Source organism: Uloborus diversus, chromosome 7 (assembly GCF_026930045.1).
Source record: "Uloborus diversus isolate 005 chromosome 7, Udiv.v.3.1, whole genome shotgun sequence".
Classification (NCBI taxonomy): domain Eukaryota; kingdom Metazoa; phylum Arthropoda; class Arachnida; order Araneae; family Uloboridae; genus Uloborus; species Uloborus diversus.
In genome coordinates, this window is record NC_072737.1 from 76,831,806 (window position 1) to 76,852,006 (window position 20,201).

At 35.1% G+C, this 20,201-nt stretch overlaps 2 protein-coding genes across 2 annotated transcripts in view; one reads left to right on the forward strand and one right to left on the reverse strand.

The window, feature by feature from the left end:
• Positions 1 to 10,324, reverse strand: part of LOC129225721 (RNA-binding protein 28-like) — a 68,461-nt gene extending 58,137 nt beyond the window's left edge. The window contains exon 1 of the mRNA XM_054860214.1: positions 10,003 to 10,324. The gene's annotated coding sequence lies outside the window, so the exon portion shown is untranslated. The remainder of the gene's footprint in view (positions 1 to 10,002) is intronic.
• A 5,611-nt stretch (positions 10,325 to 15,935) lies between these two features.
• Positions 15,936 to 18,639, forward strand: LOC129225779 (putative N-acetylated-alpha-linked acidic dipeptidase). Its single transcript, XM_054860288.1, has one exon. The coding sequence runs from the start codon at positions 16,122 to 16,124 to the stop codon at positions 18,582 to 18,584; it is 2,463 nt and encodes an 820-aa protein (XP_054716263.1). The 5' UTR covers positions 15,936 to 16,121; the 3' UTR covers positions 18,585 to 18,639.
• Positions 18,640 to 20,201: the final 1,562 nt, after the last annotated feature.

Below are 20,201 nucleotides of genomic sequence, written 5' to 3' on the forward strand. Positions count from 1 at the left end.
GGTACCTTGTAATTATGATAAAAACATGTTAAATACAATGCTCCGAGACGTTTTCGTAAGTGGGTTACGGGATAGAACAACCTTAGATAGACTGTTCGAAGAAGATGATTTGGAATTATCTAAAACATTAGCTATTGCTTCGGCTATGGAAAAAGCTTCTCAAAGCTCAAATGCTATTATTGGTACGAAATTGAACGTAATACATTCAAATAAAAGTTATACGAAACAGCCCGTAAACAAAACGAAAGTTCAAAACTCGGCAGTGAAAATTGAAAAACCGTGCTATAGATGCCTTTCGAAGGATCATTCTCCGAATTTATGCAAATTTAAGACTGCAAAATGTCTTTTTTGTGGGAAAATAGGGCATATTAAAGTAGCTTGTTTTGCTGCCCAGAGAACACCCAAAACCAAAAAGAATTTTGTAAAACAGAAGCAAGTGGGGGAAAACAATATAAATAGCGTACCCATGTACGAAGTGACACTAAAGTCAAACTTAAAGGAGGAACCAAAACAACCTCCAATAATGATTTCGGTTTCCATTGATGATACACCAGTGCAGATGGAACTGGACACAGGGGGAACTGTATCAGTCATGAGCATAAAAAAATTCCGGAAAATTTCTGGAAAGGAACTTTCTCCTACTAATTTAGTTTTTAAGACGTACAATGGAAATTCTCTTGTACCTCTGGGATACGTAACAGTAGATGTTAAATATCATAATCAGCAACAGGAATTAAATCTTTACCTAGTAGAACAAGATTTAGACACAATCTTTGGTCGAGAATGGTTACACAAAATTAATATTGACTGGGCAGGCATCAAACATGTCAAAACAACTGGAGCTGAAAATGATCGTTTAAAATTACTTTTTAACAAGTATGCAGATATTTTTGATAATTCAAGTGTTGGGAAAATAAAGAATTATAAATGCAAATTAGAGCTGCAGCCGGATGCAAAACCTATTTTTTGCAGACAACGCGTTGTACCTTTCGCTCTTAAGAATAAAGTTGAAGAAGAAATCGATAGACTTGAGAGGGAAGGCATTATAGAAAAAACAGAAACAAGTGACTGGGCGACCCCAATAGTACCAATTGTTAAGGCAGATGGCAGCATACGATTATGTGCTGATTATTCAGTCACGCTGAATAAAAATCTTAAAGTCCAGCAATACCCCTTGCCGCGAGTAGAGGAAATTTTTTCATCACTCAGTGGGGGTAGAGTTTTTTCTAAAATTGACTTTAGTCAAGCTTATCTGCAGATGGAAATGCACGAACAGAGTCAAAAACTCCTCACAATAAGCACTCACAAAGGCCTCTACATTTGTAAACGTTTAATGTATGGGGTGAATGCCGCACCAGCGGTATGGCAGCGCTACATTGAATCTGTATTTAAGGATTTAGATGGGGTAGAAGTATTTTTTGATGATGCTCGCATTGCTACGCCCGATATAGAAACCCATTGCGAAAAGTTAGAAAAATTCTTTGAAAGATGTCGGCTACATGGCCTAAAGTTAAATAATAAAAAAAGCAAATTTTTTCAAAGTGAAATACAATTCCTCGGGTTCAAAATCAATGCTCAGGGCTTGTCAAAAACAGATGACAAAATTTTAGCTATTATGAAGGCAAAAACTCCCCAAAATGTTCAAGAGATTCAGTCGTTTATGGGACTTGTAAATTTTTATGGTCGATTCTCGAAAGATATTGCAACATTGGCATATCCGTTGCATCAATTGACCCGTAAGGGGGTTCAATGGAATTGGGATGCGGAATGTTCTGAAGCATTCGATAAAATCAAGAAAGAAATATGTTCGGACAGAGTCCTTGCTCATTACGATCCTAGCTTACCAGTTATCTTGTCAACAGATGCTTCACCTGTTGGCTTAGGCGCCGTCCTTGCGCACCAATTTCCCGACGGATCTGAACATCCTATTGCATTTGCATCTCGAACATTGACCCCAACCGAGCAGCGATATTCTCAAATAGATAAGGAAGCCTTGGGAATTATTTGGGGAATAAAAAAATTTTATTTATACTTAAAAGGTAGAAGATTTACTCTGGTCACTGATCATAAACCTCTTGTTGCCATATTTAGTTGCAAAAAAGGTCTTCCTGTATTGTCAGCAACAAGATTATTGCATTATGCATTATTTTTACAAGCGTACCAATTTGACATTATATATCGGAACACTGCTGAGCATGGTAATGCAGACTTCTTATCACGACTTCCTTTAAAATCAGAAGATTTAGATCTGAGAGATGAAATATCTATGTTTCAAATGTGCCAAATTGAGACTTTGCCAATTACTTCAAAGGATCTTGCTAGAGAATCCAAGCTTGATGAAGAGCTAAAGCCCATCTATCATGCCTTAAAATCAGGGAAACATGTAAGAGGGAAGGGAGATGACACTGCCCAGTTTGCTGTAGAAGATGAATGCATCTTACGTGGATCCAGGGTGTGCATTCCAAAATGCTACCAAAGAAGAGTACTTGAAGATCTCCACACAGACCATCTGGGTATGGTGAAAATGAAGGGCATAGCCCGCTCATACATCTATTGGAAGAATATTGATAAGGATATTGAAGAGATGGTAAGAAGCTGCACAGAATGTGCAAAGCATAAAGCTGATCCCCCAAAAGTTAAAACACACTACTGGGAATATCCAAGTGCACCCTGGGAGAGAATTCATATAGATTTTGCTGGCCCAATTTTCGAACACATGTTATTTATCGTAGTGGACGCGTACTCCAAATGGCTTGAAGTATTTCCTATGAAGAAAATTACTTCTGAAAACACCAACGAATGCCTAAGAGAGTGTTTTTCGAGATATGGGTTACCCATTACCCTTGTCAGTGATAATGGACCGCAGCTTAAATCAGAAGAGCTTGAAAAATTCCTGAAATGCAATGGTATTGTACATAAAACTTGTGCTCCTTATAAGCCATCTAGTAATGGTCAGGCAGAGAGGTATGTATATACCGTTAAACAATCGCTAAGGGCGATGTCTGACTTCCCAGGTTCCCTTCGTCAAAAAATAAACACGTTTTTAATGCAATATCGCAAAGCTCCAAACATGACTACCCAACAAAGCCCATCATTCATGTTTATGAAGAGAGAGATAAGGACATTAATTGATCTGCTCATACCCGATGTTCGACACCAGATAGATCTAAGACGAAAAAAAGATATTTGTTTCAGAGATCGATTTTTCAATACCGGTGATCGAGTCGCCGTACGGAATTATCGCCAAGGAGATAGAAGGTGGAAATTCGGTACAGTCGTCAGTAGTGAGGGTCACCTGCATTACACCATAGATGTTAACGGACAGTTATGGAAGAGACACATCGACCAGATACGCAACACTGCAGTATCCGAGTCCGAGACGTCACAGAGTACAGTCCCTAGATACAGGGTACAGGAATCGTCCACGGTTCAATCCGAGCCAAATAGGGAGTCTGTTTGCGAGGCTTCCCGAGATTCTGATGAACCCGCTAGCTCCAATGTTTGTCCAAATTCACCTGTGGTGTACCCCGATCCAAAAAGTCCATCCAGAAAGACAATAATGCCTACAACTGCTCCAGATCCCAAGCCCTTGCCAGCTGCTGAACTAACTCCAGTGCTTCGACGGTCAACTCGAATCAGAAAGCCTCCAAAGAGACTTGATCTGTAGTTATAAGGACTTTGGGGGGAGGGATGTAGTGTCTTAATGCTATTAACTTTAACTGTGACTGTATGAGAATGTAAACTGGATCGAGATCTAACTGTAACTGGGAAGAAAAGTGCTTTCACTTTTTGTTAGGATGTATGTAATTTTGTGTGCTTGTGCGAGTAAAGTATTTGTTGTTCGTAAGCGGTTTCGATGTTCGTTACTTAAGTAAACCCACGCACCACCTTCCAACTAAGATGAATAAGGAAGGATACAACAAATTGCATAAATTGTTTGTGTTCATTTCTGTTTTTGTCTGCCATAAACAATTTTTTAAAAGGGCACTATTACTTTCTTAATATACATTTGCAAACGCCTAAAATTGGTAAAATAAATGGTCATTTTATTTGTACAATCATCAAAAAATCTCTTTCTCTTTTTTTTCCCCTCCAGACTTTTGGAGATTTCCTTCCACTGCAGACTTTGCCTCACGAAAAAGCCTATCAAATTGCACCCCCCCCCCCAAAAAAAAAATATATTCTGCAGTTTGCATCATGAACCTCGCCCTCCTGGTTTAAACCCCTAACAAACTTGAGAAGTAAATAAGCTGGCTGTGGAGAGTTGACTTTCCAGTGGAATTCTTAACCCATTAATGTTGGTTTCGAAAAAAACAATAAATTTTGATAATTTTATTAGCATTTGTTCATATTATGTCTAGTAAGCACATCATATATTAATTTTATTTTTCTAGTTGAATTTTCTATTTTTATTTTTATGGTAGATTTTTCTACCAACCGGCGTTTGTGCAGTCTGAACATATTTTTTGTGCAAATTTTAAATTTACTGTTTGATTCCAATAATTGTATTGATTATCGATTATAAATATCTATTATTGTAAAATATTGCTTGCACTTAAATAAATAAAATTATTTAAAATTTATAATTTTTGTGATCAATTTATAAAATAAAATGTTATGAAATATGAACTGAGAAAAATTTAAAACTAAAAAATAGTAAAAACAGTACCATATTTTCGGGAATAAGCGCCGTGGCACATACAAAAAAAAAAGTAAAAAAATTGCTGGTGGGGCGCATATAACGGGTGCGGCGGATACAGTGTTTTTTTTTCAAGTTAAAAAAAAAATTGAAAAATGCTGCTAACAGATGGCACCACATCGTTTGCTTTCATTTTGCGAAATCCTTCGCCCTTGGGCAACAAGAAAAAAAAAGGGGGGAGGGAAGGTGAGTCAGTGACTGCACGTGTTTCACTGAGGAGAGAAATGCTGATCCACATGCGCGAGCAAGCCTTATCGCGTCGGAGCAAATGGACAGGAAGTCCTTCGACCTTGGGCGACAAGTAAAGCAAAGAGGGGGGAGGGAAGGTGAGCCAGCGATTGCACATGTTTCACTGAGGAGAGAAACGCTTAAACACGTGGGCAAGTAAGCCTTATCACGTCGGAGCGAAGGGGTTTGGGAGAGGAGGCAGCAAAAGTACTAGTAAGAGATAAGGATGGATTTTTACTGTGTAAAGGGAATTTACCACTTCCCTCACAAAAATGGGTTGCTTGGTCAACCAACCTATTGGGAAACTTGTCTCCTAGCTCTAATTTTATTATTCACTCACATTGTCGTGTTGCATATTTTGCTGTCGTTCGTGCTTATCTTTTTTTACGATTTTTTTTTAGAGTTGCTTTTGAAATGGCTCCTAAGCAATTGAAAAGTTATACTGCAGCCTTTAAGTTTTAGGTAATAAAGGCATAAGCAACTGGAAATCATTTTGCTGCCAGAGATTTTGGCATTGACGAGAGATGCGTTTGCCGTTGGAAATTGGATAAATTAACCATTGAAAGTGATGGCTAATCGAGGGATGCCGAAGGCCAAAAGTGCAAAATGGGGATTTTTGAAAATATTTCTATATCGTTAACTAAAAATAATGAGAAATAAAAAAAAATGTTTACTTACATTTAATCCAGCTTTCTTTACTACTGATTGTGCTTTTAAGTTGTTTAATGCTGGGTGCGCACTTATGGAAGGTGTGGCGTTTATACCGTATGTGGCGCATACATTAAAAAACCTTTTTCTTTGAGAATATATTACGATGCGGCGCTTATTCCCGAAAATACGGTAATTACATTTTAAAAATATTTTTCAAACTGCATATTTATACATTAGAATCAATTTGGGGTGAGCCGTGAATCATTGTTTCATAAATTCTAGTATATGGGCTAGCACTTTTACAGTACTTTATACAAATTGGTTAAGAAAAAAATGACCACTACTTTTTTTTCTGACCCTCCCCCCCCCCCCCCATTATAATACTGTATTCATCTACAGATCACAAAGGTCTGCCCTACAGACGCATTTTCCTGTGTTTTCAATAGCTTTGACATAGGAAAAATTATATTATTTTTCTCATAAGTCCCATTATTTACTGAATGATTCACATCATGTCGTGCATACTTTATTACTTGTAACTGATGCAGCAGTACTGTTCCCATTTTACAACATTATCTACATTGCCACATCATCTTATGCCTGTCTTGGTTGATTGTGTGTGTGTTTCTTCACTTCATTTCTTGGACTCAATGGACATCTAATTGTATATTCTCTTTCAATGCATAAGCTGAAAGCATATCCCATGAGCATTAGGAAGTTCTTTTAGCACAAGAACAAAAGTAAAAAATTGCCCATGATGACATGAGTTTCCTCTGGTACTTAGTACTTTTGAAAAAATCCAAGTGAAAGGTCAGCCAAAACCAATTTGTTTAGGCGCTGCAATATATGATACCGCATGAAATAAAAGTCTATATGATGAGAATAAAACCCACAGCTTACATCCAAATCACATAGAATTTCCTCTTATCAACTTTTTGCGTCCATAATGTCCAAAATAAAGGACTATCGACTCATTTACAATGACATATTCTGAGATTTCTAAACACTTGCAGCTCTATTGAAAGGCTCAAGCGGGGAGCGAACTTCAAAAAAATAGAAAAAGCTATCGTTGTCTTGAATGTTTTACTCTGAATACACACTTTGAAAATCAAATTGGCAAAAATATTAAAATACATAAAATCTTTAAAATGTATCACTTATTTGTACACATTTTAGGTCAAACAGTTCATTTGCCCCAGAAGCAAGACTGAGACTAGGGCAGTTCTCAAAAGGTGGGAGCAAACACAGACCTCAACTTTGAAGCTTCAACACCAAATAACTTTCATTTTAATTAACTCAAAAATTTTTGAGTTAAATTATAATACTGTATAGAGACAAGAATTGACATAAATTATGGAAAAAATGCTCTTTAAATGCCCTTAAAAAAATATTTTCTTTGCTAAAAGGCGCAATTTTGGACATACCAAAACGTTAACTGAGCAAATGTACCATTAAAGAAAATTTTTTTTAAATTATTTCCATATGTTTCAAAAAAAATTTAAAGGTATGAATCTTACACTGAATAATTTTTTGTTAATATTTTACACAAATAACAAAAGTAAAGACAGATTATTCACTTTGTAAACGATTTTAGAAAATAGTAAGTTTGAAATTTGATGCATGTCCAAAATTTACGATATTTACAATGCTATTTTTTGAGAACTAAGTATATGATGTTTTCATTTTAAAGGTGTTTATCGAGCCTCGGAATCAATTTTTAATTGTTTAAAAGTGTTTTCATAAGCTTTTATGCAGTATCTTAGAAGAAAAATAATTTTTTTTCAACATACATGTGAGATGTCCAAATGGCGTTATGATCTTGACGCCGATAATTCTGTCCATTTATTCATAATTTTTGATGATCTACTGTCTTCTAACCTCAATAAAAAATGTTATTATAATGTTATCTTCTTTAATCCATTGGTATTCTGCATAATTAATATGTTACACATTGAACAATACATAAATTACAGTAGAAACATGGCTGCTTATGATCGAACCGAAAGCCATTTTGCGCTAAAATCGCCAAGCAAACCTCCGTTGGCGACAACACAGTATACGATAAGCTAAACGTTACCAGAGGGGAATTCCAATTTGACAAATGTAGTTTATCGTCAGCTGTACCAGTTTTGGCGACTTTATCACCTTTTAGACATCATTTTAATTCTTATGACATTAGAAAAAATATTCATTATTAAAACTGATGTCACTTTTTACAATTAAATTATTTTTAATTTGAAGCTTTTTTTTTAACCTTGCATCAATTTCTTCAAAATCATTCCAAAACTTTATTAAATGTAAGGAGCAGCATGTATAGCCATTCAAGTGTTTCATTAATATCCTCTTTATTATTAAATTGCAAAATTTAAAAAGTAGTAAATAAAATTTTCATTGGAAAAGTTAAAAATCAGATTAACAATTGTCAAAAATGGTGAAACTTACGTTAAGATGATGTCCAAAATCCGTTACCTACAGGAAAACAATGACCAAAATCTGTTAACTACCGATTGCTGATTTAATTTGCTAATTAACAATTTTTACAAATACCTGCTGTCTTTTCATGTTCATATATTGTGTTCTAGGTATGCATACTATAGAATAAAATCAAAATTGATGTCAAATTCGAAAATTTTTGAAATTGCTCAAAGTTAACTTTTTTGTTCCCACCTTTTGAGAACTGCCCACTACATATTTGCTGGTTGGTACAATTTTCTACCATTGAAAGTAAAAGTGAATATACAACACAAAACATATATAAAAACAACTTTTTAAAAGTATATTTGAATCAAATACACTGTTAAATTATATCACAATTTTAAAACTTTGAAATTGCTAAAATAAATGCTATGTAAAATGCCTAGTTGTTGGCAGAGCTAGATAATGTAGACGCACGCCGTGCATGGATACATCTGCTGACGTACGGATACATTCGCCGTGGAGTTGCACATCGTCCGATAATCGTACAAAAGTCTTAAATAAAAGATAAAGATTAGATCAATTGAAGATCAATTTGAAACGAAAAAGAAGTAAAGACAATATCTTTACTTCTAATTCGTTTCAAATTAATATTGATATTATTTATTTAGGTTGTAAAAATTATTACAAGATGTATATAGTACACCCGCGCATTCGGTGGATGTATTCGCTGCTGTGCGAATACATTCGCTGTGTGCTCTCGCACCTCGCAATAATCGTTTAAATTCTTACTGCTTATTTCTAATTTGTTTAAAACTGATATTTTAAATTAATTTGTAAAAGTTATAAATAGATAATATATACGAAAGCGCGTAAGGTGAATACATTCGCTGTGGGCACGCACATCTTGCGATAATCGTTCAAGTTCTTATTTTTCACTTTTAATTTGTTTTAAACTGATATTATTCAATTAATTTGTAAAAATTACTAATAGTTAGTATGTACGCAAGCGCGTAAGGCGAATATATTCGCTGCTGTGCGGATACATTTGTTGCGAGCACGGGCATCTCGGGACAATCACTCAGGTTTTCCTTCTTTATTTCTAATTTGTTTAAAATTAACATTGCTAATGTAAAATGTAGTATTCATAGCTAGATAATATAGACTGCTAAAAGAAGCTTAGTTTTAAAGTTTTGAAATTTAGCTTAGGTCTTTGCATCCATAGGCTCACATAATTGGCATGAAAAATAGTTCCTTATAACCTCAAAGCATATACCTGCAAGTATTTATTCTTATGATTATTTTTTTTTTTTTTTGGAATCCGGACACTCCCCCCGCTCCCTGTTTCTTTTTTTTTTTTTTTTTTTTGTACGTGATAGACAATGATTAGCTTGCAGATACTTTTGAGTTTCGTGCGCAGATACTTTATACTTTTATCTGACTCTGGTTGTTGGGCTGATAGCACCCTGTAACAAAGAATTTTTAAAAAAATTCCCAGTTGATATATTTTTGTACCGACCCGCATTAATGGATTAAACTCCCTCGAGTTTATTTCAATTTTACGACAATCGCAGATACAACAGTTCAATATGTTAGATTTACAGTAGTGTGCAAATTTTTGCGATTGAACATTTAATATTTTCCTTTACTTTTTCACATTAGGTACTTTTTCATTTCTTCAGGGTTCAAACTACAGTAAACTGTCCTGCGTCAAACTTACCAACCCTTGTAGTTACTTTTCTTACAATTACATTACCTACTCTGACAGTTGTTTTTAATATTTGACAGTTCTGAAAATAATAACTTTCATTTAAATTAAAACTGACGCTTCGTTCGCAAAAATAAGCTTTAATTATATTATTAATTGCTTTTATGATGAATTTAAGACTGTTTCTGTATTTCTGATTTTATTTCCTGATCATAAAATCAGCAGCTCAATATAAAAAATCTTTAACACAAGAAAGTTTCCAAAATTAGAATATTTGCACAAGCTTTTAAAACGCACTTACCTTGAGCACTTTCAAAAAAGTAATCTGATTTGCCTTGCAATGCAAGCAAAATACAAAACTATTTTTTCAAAATAAAGAAACCAAGAAGGTAAATTCACTAAATTTTCAACAATTTAAATTTGCCACTACAGCAACCTGAACTGTTTGCAAAAAATATTGTTATTTTATATGTAACAGTTGGGTTTAAGGTGATTTTAACAAACACGATTGAGATGCGAATTAAAATCAAGTAATAACTTTACAAAACGTATGAAATAAGAGATTTAAAAGTTTCTATAACAAGAATTGTTTTCAATTTCTCTACACACACGTGCAATTTCTTCGGCGCCATGTGTAAATAAATAACTTTACTTCACCTGTTGCCATTACAGACGCTAATATTTATGTAAAATAAGCAAAAAGATTTTTTCCCCCTTTTGCTCCTGGATTTTTTTTATTTAGAAATGAGAGCAATAAATTTAGGGCCAGATCTACAATTTTTTCTAGCCGAGGCAAATCTTGAATCCTCACTCATCATTTTTCTTGTTTTTATATTGAGGTTCAACTATAAAAACACAGAAATAAGTGTGAATTTGCCACCCTCCCTCCCCCACCTGTCGCCTGGAGCAAGGACACCGGCTTAAAATCCTTTAACAAACTAATAGTTTTGTTTATTAGAATTTTCTTTTGAATGAAAAGATGGAACTAGATCGCCTGGATCGCCTTGTATACTCCATTGGGGACAAATCGTTTAAAATGGAAGCTGACGGACTGTCCCCACAAAATGGGCGATATATGTTCCTATAACTGAAAATTAAAAATGCTTTGTTAAACCAGTGGCATTTTTCAAAATTCATTCTTACATATATTACAGGTCAGAAGATAGGACTGGCCATGTGTGCATTTGGGCAAATGCCCGGTGCGCCTATCCAAAGGCGCCAAATTGCTTTACAAACCCGATCTCGCACCAAGTAACTTCCACCTGAAAAGAAATATTGGGAAGTCCGGCATGGAGGAAATGCATCGTCAAGAATGAAATTAACGACCACTTCAAGATGGCATTCTGAACCGAAGCATTGATTCATAACTGCTGACCACACAAGTTTTTCTTTTAAAATCCAAAGGGATGGAAATCACTTGGCGCGTAGTCGGGAAATCAAAGAGGGGGAGGGAGTCCAAATTCCTCCCAACGCAAAAACCGTATCACATTTCTTATTTCATTGGCGGGACGTGCTACATGTTTACGTCAACGCAGTCATCTTCTAACTGATATTTTTCTTGTAAATGGATACCCAGCTCCATCAACCGTTTGAAAGCTCTGATCATTTTCTCTTTATTTATTCAGAGCTTTAACATCATCACATACATAGAGGACCAAACGCGCTGGAAAGGTTAACTTCACACGTGAAGGAAATATTACCCAGGGCACCGGTGGGAATCGAACATACGACCTCCGCCTTTCAGGCGAAGCTTCTAACACAGAGCCACGGAGGTTCCAGCTCTTATCATCTTTGTTGCCGTCAGTGCGATTTTTTATTTATACAGAGTATCTGCGGCACAGTAATCGATACCTTGCCTTTTGAAACCCCCTAGAAAAATTTATGATCTTATTATAAAGCATGATTATGCAATCTTTCTGACTAGGAATGCATCTGCAGCAGAAGTGGTATCTAAATCAGAATCAGATTGCAACTTAGTAATGAGCTTAAAGGGTCCAGAAATATGTTATTAATTCTGTCCTTGACGTTTTAACAATCACAATCAGGGCCCGACTATGATTTTGGAAGATACTGGGCACGAAATTGATTTGGTGCTCCCTCCCCCTCCACTTATTCTACATAGCGAAGCAGCAAAATATTTTGATATTAGCGTGTTAACACAGCCATGCTACATTTGGCGACATTATTTTACAATTGTATTCATTTTAAAAAGTAGAAGTATTTCACAGTAGGGTGCTGCGTGGAAACTTCCTTTTTTGAATTTGGTGCGCAAAAAAAGTGGAGCATCACAGAGGGAAAGAGGCTCAACGGAAATATCTGATAAGGAAGTATTGTTACATTACGCTTTCAGTTGCCATCATGCTTTGGTCGAGACAGCATCACGCTTTTACTGTGTAGGGGTGTTTTTCTAACACCCACTCGTTCGGAATGGGTTGGGGACTTAGTCTGCACGCTCGTATGATTTAGCCCCCGGTGACTATTTCCTGTGAGGTTATCTGAAATCGTGGGATTATAACGATCGTCCACAAACCCTGGAGGACCTGAAGAACCGCATCCGAGCCGAAACAGCCAATATCACTAGCAAGATATTGTTTTCAAAACAGTGCAAAGCATAATCTTCCATTATGTGTGACAGGAAAAAAATAATAAAGAATTTTTTAGGCATTTACATAGCATAAAATATTTTATTTCATTTTCAAAAAAGGAAGTTTCCGCTCCTAAACCCTGTAGTATACGATAATTACACATAACACATCGTCAAACTTTGCTCATAGCAGTAAGCCGTAAATATCAAAATTATCTATTATATAACTATGTAAATATACACGAAACTTGGGGTGGTTTTGTGATTTGCGAAAGAGATTAAAATTTTAAGGTTTTTTTCTTTTTTTTGGATTTAATTTTTACTTCTTGTTATAGTGCAATATGAAAATTGCCAATTAAAACTTTGCCCGCAGATTTGGTGCTCCCAAAACGTTGGTGCCCTATGCTCATGCCTTAATCTGGCCCTGATCACAATGGCTTCAAAAAGGAATGTAACTAAAAAAAAAGATGCAAAAGGAAAAACAAGAAGTTCCGTCTAGAACTAAACGAGCCTACTTTCTAAAATGAAAATGTGCTTCGCTCATCCGAAGAAATTGATATGTAAAAATTAATGAACGAAAAAATAAAGTAGTAGCACCTTTTAAACAATGCAACTAATATATTTATTTCCATTTAAAGTTCTTTAATAGCTTTCATTAATAAAAATAGGAATGAAAGATAAAAAGCTTATCAAAATAAATAAATTTAATTAAAAAAAAGAGAGCTCTTTTTTCTAGATTAAAATAAAACGTATTGGATTTTATTATCCCCCGTTACCAAAAATTAAAGAAAAAGTAAATTGATACACTTTAGAAAATATACAAATATGTAATAAAATGTCAGCTCGAAAAAAAAAAATCTCCATAAAAAAATAGTCTGCACTGCTTTTTTTGTTAAGAAACCAGGGAGGTAGAAGGGGGTTCCTACTGCGTGTAAGAAACACATAAAGAACTCCGAATTTCCTTTTTGTTTCCCGTTGAAAAATAGAATAAATAAATTAAAACTTCAGAATGAAAATAAAAACAAATCATACCAGCAGTGGTTATTTCACAGTAAAAAGTAGGATTGCGGAGTCGGACAAATTTAAAAGGTAAATGAGTCGGAGTGAGAGTCGGGAATCAAAGTTTTAAAAATTCCAAGAGTCGGTGTCGACATTTTACCTCATAAGTCCGAATCCTTTCCTGTGCTTGCAGATTCGGAGACGTTTTTGTGGTAAAGGAGTCGGAGTTTTTAAAATTCCCAGACTCGGAGCTGGAGTCGGTTTTTCTACGACTTTACAGCTCTGGTAAGAAACAGGGCCGCCAAGTTGGAGTCGGACCGATTTTGGGATAAAGGAACCGGAGTCGGAGTCGGGAGTTGAAGACTTTAAAATTCTAAGAGTCGGAGTCCCTCCGAGTCTGCATTTCTGCCAAATCTGCGCAGTCGGGAAAAAAAGGCCTGATTTTGGGGTACAGGAGTCGAAGTCGACGACACTAAGCACTTCTTGCAGTTAGAGACGGAGTAGGGACTTGCCCATTTCCCCTCCGACACCGCACCCGCATTTGTACATTTCTTCTTCTTTTCAATTTTTTGGTGCCAAAAAATAAATTTTCGCGTCTTCCTTCTGTTAATTTTTTTTGAACTGTTCAAAAAAAAATACCTTTTTTAAGAAAACTTTTTCTACAATTCTTTAACATCAAGATCTTTTTGCAACCAAGTTTGTTTTAAGCAAATTCGCCTTTAAGTTTAGGATCTTTGTTTGCCTTAAAGTTTTTTTAAATTGCTCGAGATTGAACCAAAAAATTGTTCAAATCAAAAAGTGCAATTTGAGAGCGAGGTCCATGCCAAGGTCTTTTGGACCAAGAAAAGTTTTTTCGAATCGGACTATTCATTCAAAAGTTATAAGGGGGGAGGGGGGACAGCACAGACCGACAGATCGAGATACATTTTCCACGTTTCAAAACTCTTCTTTACAATTTTTAATTTTTCAATATTTAATTATTTTAATTATTTTTGACTTTTTTATTTATTTATTTTTTTGCTACATTTTTTAAGATGATTTTTTTTTCTTTTACTTTTACGGGAAAGTAAGGCGAAAAAAAAATCAAAACTTTTAGTGCTGCCATCTATTGAGCAGATTCGCAAGTGCGTGGTGGTATCTTTGAATATTAAAATACTGCTTACCTACCTTAAATTTTCAAACAAAATTGTTTGAATATCAATTCATTAATGCAATTTGGATAGGTCTCTAATCATGATCACTGTTTTCCTTCACTACCTAACCACTTTCTGGGATAGCACCTCCAATTATTTTCAGTTTTTAACAGTTCATATCCATTATTTTATTTTTCATGGAAAAATAGTGTTGTATTGACCGGTAGCAACTTTGTAAGGGGCTACAGAGGTGAAAAGTTCAAAAGCATGGTTGAATTTTCTTGCACTGAAGAAAGTTCCAAAATGTGTATGTAATTTTCTTGGATAATCTTGGCTAAAAGGTCAAAATATGTCACTTATCAAATGAAATGTTTAAAAAATTTCTTTAAACTATAATCAACGGTTTTCCGCTGCTGTTGATTGTTTGCTGCCTTATGCCACTTGAGGAACTCTCCCGAATTAGATGATCTTACAAAACGAGATCAAATACGCCAATTTTCTTGACATTTAAAATGTCCACAAACTTTTCTGTTCATACGATTAAAGAGAAAATTCCAAGATTTCACTGAAATATGTTTTACTAGGTAGAATTTTATCTGTTGTTTTAAAAACAAAACTTCATCATCGAAGACAGCTAGGCCCGTGCTGGGCTGCCCCATTTTGGGGGCGTCTGATTTTTCAAGTCAGGGGTGTATCCCTACAATAATGGGGGAGGGGGAGGATATAACTAATTCATTATATGGGCGGGGGAGTGAGTAATAAAAATAAAATTTAAAAAAAAGAGACTTTAAGAAACGAAGCATGTCCGTTTTTTTTTTCGATAAATACCAGTATAGTGTAGTTCATGGAAGAAAATGGTTGGAAGACACATACAGAAATATAAACATTATTAAAGTTCCAAAAAGGAGGGAGGGGCGATCTTAAATTCAAATCAAAAAGTGGGTAATGCTGTAAATCCTCGACTATACTAACTGTCTAAACTTAATTTAAAGCAAATTCGTGGAATGTACTTGATTGAAATTAGTAGCGATAGCTAGTAATTCCTTCAGTTCTATATTATTGGTTTTAGAAAATGACGGTCATGGAAGGTAGGTAGGTAGGTCGCTCCGACCTACCTACCTACCTACCACCTACCACCACTACATTTTACTATGGTCGACCCTGCTTTTAAGTTTATTTTTCTTTTAAACGACTCTTCTTGTGCTATTGACTTTGGACAAGTTCTGAAATAGTGCACATCATTAACTCTGTTTAAACTGCGTTAAACTCTATGGCTCCATCAAGTGTTTGGAAGCGACATAATGAATTGCCCAAGCCTAGCATAATAAATAAATAATAATAATTAAAAACTAAAATAATTAAGTAGTGGCGCCATCTAGTTTAAAGCACGGGAAAATATATCCGATAGAAGCAGTAGTCAACTCAACTTAACTCTGTGAAAGCTGCATTTTCTGTGAATGACGGTTGTTGTCAGTTTGTTTTGAGCGTCTAGGCAAATAACGATTTGGTCTTTAAAATGGTAGTTTCTCTTGATAACAAGGTAAAATAGTGTTGTCAAGTAAAACTCGTTTCGCCCGCAACACGAAACAACTTCTATTGTTGTTGTAAAGTAGAATATTAATTTAATATAACGGTTTATTTGATACTAGTAATGCTGTATCATCTCATTGTTGGGCGACTTGTTTTATTTATGACTTCAGGCTCATGAAGATGACAGCGCAGTATAGACCATATCGTAACGAAGACGGTATGGAAGCTGAACAAGTAACATGGGGGGATCAAGAGGTAGGTGATGTCGAAATTTACCAAAGAACTACCGAAGACATACGGGTTGTTTCTAACAGAAATCTTGTTATTGGTGGTGTCGGTATAGGACTAATTGGGGCTGTTATTGGTTTAATTGTTGGATACTTTGCACATTCTGAACATAGTGAATGTGTACCCTCCCTTTCTGTTGCACTTCACTCTGTGCAGGAGGCTAATCCATATGTGAGAAGGAAAATTTCCCAAATGATCAATAATCAAGAAATTGAAAAATTCATGAAATTTTACAGCATGGAGCCACATATTGCTGGCAGCTCTACAGATCGGCAATTTGCTATAAATATAAAGAAAGAATGGCTTAATCATGGAGTTGATTCTGTTGATATTGTTGAATATGATGTTTTACTAAGTTATCCACACAAAGATAAGACAAATGTCATTAAGATTACTGACAATTTGAATGAAGAAAAAATTGTTATCAATACACCTCGCAAAAAGAATTTAAATCCTGCATTCAGTGCATACTCACAACCTGGCAATGTTTCTGGAAATTTATTATATGTTAATTATGGTCAAACATCTGATTTTCAGCATTTGAAAGCATTAGGTATTCCTCTTGAAGGGAAAATTTTCATTGCTAGGCATTGGAAATTGCCGGCTGATGAGATAGTGTGGAATGCACAACAAGTCAAAGCCGCAGGCTTAATTTTATATCCAGATCCAGAAAATTACAATCCTCCAATACTAAAATCAGATCCATATCCCAAAACCTGGTGGCTGCCACCAAATGTAGCAAGAACTGATTCAGTCTTATGGAATGGAGCGGGTGACCCTTTGACTCCAGGATATCCGGCAAGACATGACGCAAACCGTCTGTCTCTTTCATCGGCTTTGCTTCCTGGGTTGATAGTGCAGCCGGTAAGTTACGCGGATGCATATAAGCTGTTAAGTTCATTAGGGGATCATGATGCTCCAAAGGACTGGCAGGGAGGATTTAATTTCACTTATAAAATTGGTCCATCCTTCAAGGATTCCACATGGAAAATTCACATGCAGGTGTACAATCAATACGTTAACAAAACCATTTACAATGTCGTCGGCAAAATTCGAGGCAAGACCGAGCCGGATAGGTACGTCATAATTGGCAGCCATCGTGATGCTTGGGCATATGGTGCTATTGATGCAGCTGGCGGAACGTCTGCATTGCTTGAACTGACCAGAGTGTATGGCCGTCTTCTGAAAGAAGGGTGGAGACCCCGTAGAACCATTTTGTTTTGTAGTTGGGGTGCTGAAGAGCATAATTTGATTGGCTCAACAGAATGGATTGAAGAAAATCTCAAATTGTTGCATGGCAGAGCAGTAGCTTACATTAACGCTGATATTTTGGTAGCAGGCAATGCTTCCATTAGGGCAGTTGCATCACCACTTTTATACAATGCAATATTCAATGCTACTAAAGAAGTTTCCAATCCAAATGAACATGAGAAAATAGAAGGTTTTAAAACTGTGTATGATTCATGGCTTGCTACTTTTCCTAAAAAGAGGAATGTGTCAAATTTGTTGTATCCAAAATTTTCTAAATTAATATCAATTGAGGATTATGATGATATGGAATTCAAACCGCCTCAGACTCACAATAATCATTCTACCCTTCTAGAAAGTTATATCAAAAGTTCAATGCAGTTGGTTCGGCCAAAAATAAGAGAAATGGACATGCGAGGTAATTACGCTCCGTTCTTTCTTCATGCTGGCATCCCAGCCGTTGATGTATCGTATATTCATGATTCCACACTGTCCAGCTCATCCTATCCATTACACCATACTGAATTTGATAACTTTGATTTTGTAAAGAACTTTATTGATCCAACTTTTAAGTATCATGCTACTGTGGTTAAAATTTTAGGCGAACTCTTGAGAGATTTGTCTGACTCTCTTTTCTTACCTTTTAATTTGTTTGATTACGCTCAAATCTTGCAAGATTTTTACTTAAATTTGAGCTTGAAACTGAAAGGTATTGTTGAACATAATGCTGTCGATTTGAATCACCTTGAATTTGCTATCAAAAATTTCTCAAATGCTGCTATGAAATTTCACTCTGCTCAGGAAGCTGTGGATTTGTCTGACCCTATGACTGTTCGGGGCATAAATGATCAGTTGCTGTTGCTAGAAAGGGCTTTTCTAGATCCGAATGGACTGCCTCGAAATATTTTCAAAAAGCATATTATTATGTCACCCAGTGAAAGTTACTTATCACATAGTGGTATTTTTCCTGGTCTGCTTGATGAATTTTCAAACCTTGAAATCTATCCCCAGGATGCTGAATCTCTAGAGCTAATTAAAGCTCATTTTTCCGTTTTGGTGTTTACCATCCAATCAGCTGCTAAAATCATCCAAAATGTGTGAAATGTTATGTGCCATTTGTGTACTTGACTGCAATGTTTACAGCAATGTTTTTTTTTTTTTTTTTTTTTGAAGATATCTCCTACAGAAGAGTATTTCTGATGTTCCTTCAGAGCTGTGATTCAAGCTTGATTCTTCTTAAATTCCTTTTTATTGAGAATTGAAATCAAATAATTTTATCTTTCCCAATAAAACTAAAGTAGATTTTATGACACATAACATATTCAGGCACAAATTCAATTTTTTTCTTCTTTTGGCTGCAAATTACTAGCTATAAGGGTGTTGATGTACCTTTTGAATACCAAGTCCTTCAATCTCATTTCAAATAGTAAATGTGTTTTTTATGGTCATTTTTTGCTGCTGAGCACTTAAGGAAAAACTTAGGAGATTTTTTTGTAATGAAAGCAGGAAATTTGTGAACATGTTAATTAAAACATGCCCACAGTTTTTGTGTGAAACAGTAAGTAAGAAGTTGTCAATCACACGTTGCGGGGATCTAAATCAACATTAGATATAAACCACAATCAAAATTACAGACATGTTTTGAGCTCACAGGAAACCGAATTTTTGGGTCCAAAATATGTAAGTTTATGGATTAGCACAGTACAAACTGCAGGCATGTGTTTTTGGGCTTAATAACTCTTTTCTTTTTTCAATACAGAAACTGAGCTCAGGGAGAAAAAGACATCTGTCAATTGATAAGTTCAGATCTTTTGTACTGAAAGAGGGGATCCTTTATCATCAAAATATGTTTATAACTTTTACTTCTATTTGTTTTTTTAATTTTGATTTTGAGCTTTTAAAGATATTTCAAACTCATTTTTTATGTTGTAGAATGTGCAAAAGCTGCTTTGCTCTCAATTCCATGTCTACATATTGAACAACAGAATCTCTAAAATTAACACATATGTGTCTGCAGTGTCCATTGTAAATTTGTGTCCTTATGTGGTCATGAAATCTACGTTTGGCACAAAAGTAACCTTTTACGTTTATAAGCTAAAACGCATGGTTGTTGTCAGTTGTGAATCCAAGTTTTACTTAGTTTTTAACTATATATTCATGATCTGAATTTAGCAGCTATATGTGTTATTATGTGTTCATATGATGAAATGATTTTATCCTCATTGTTAGAATTTTTATATTAAATGTTTGACTTGTTAAGGTCATGTTATTGTTAACAAAATCTCGTGTGTTCATAAATTCGATGGAGGGTTATGATGCTCAATGTTATTTAAATGTTGTTGTAGTTATCAAAAAAGTTGTTCTTTTTTATTATACTTATTGCATTTCATCTTATTCAGATCTGATAGTTTTCTTTTTGAAACATTATGTAAAGTGTAATTCATTTTTATTTCCATTTTAAATGAAGCATTTATTTCGACAATTATATGTTAAATACTATTAGACACATTTTCAATATAGTAGTTATGCAATATAGTCTCTTGATTTATATATACTAGTCAGTAAAAGACTCATTAAGAAGGACTATGTGCATTCAGAGATTATGACTTAACAATGTAATAATCATTCCATATTACATACTGAGCATGAGTGGTGTAAACCCAAAAACAGATATTATTTTGAGTTAAAAACTGATTCCTGAAGACCTGTTTGAAATAA

Coding starts and splice junctions, on each gene's coding strand:
- LOC129225779 (XM_054860288.1), top strand. CDS start 16,122: ATGAAGATGACAGCGCAGTATAGACCATATCGTAACGAAGACGGTATG.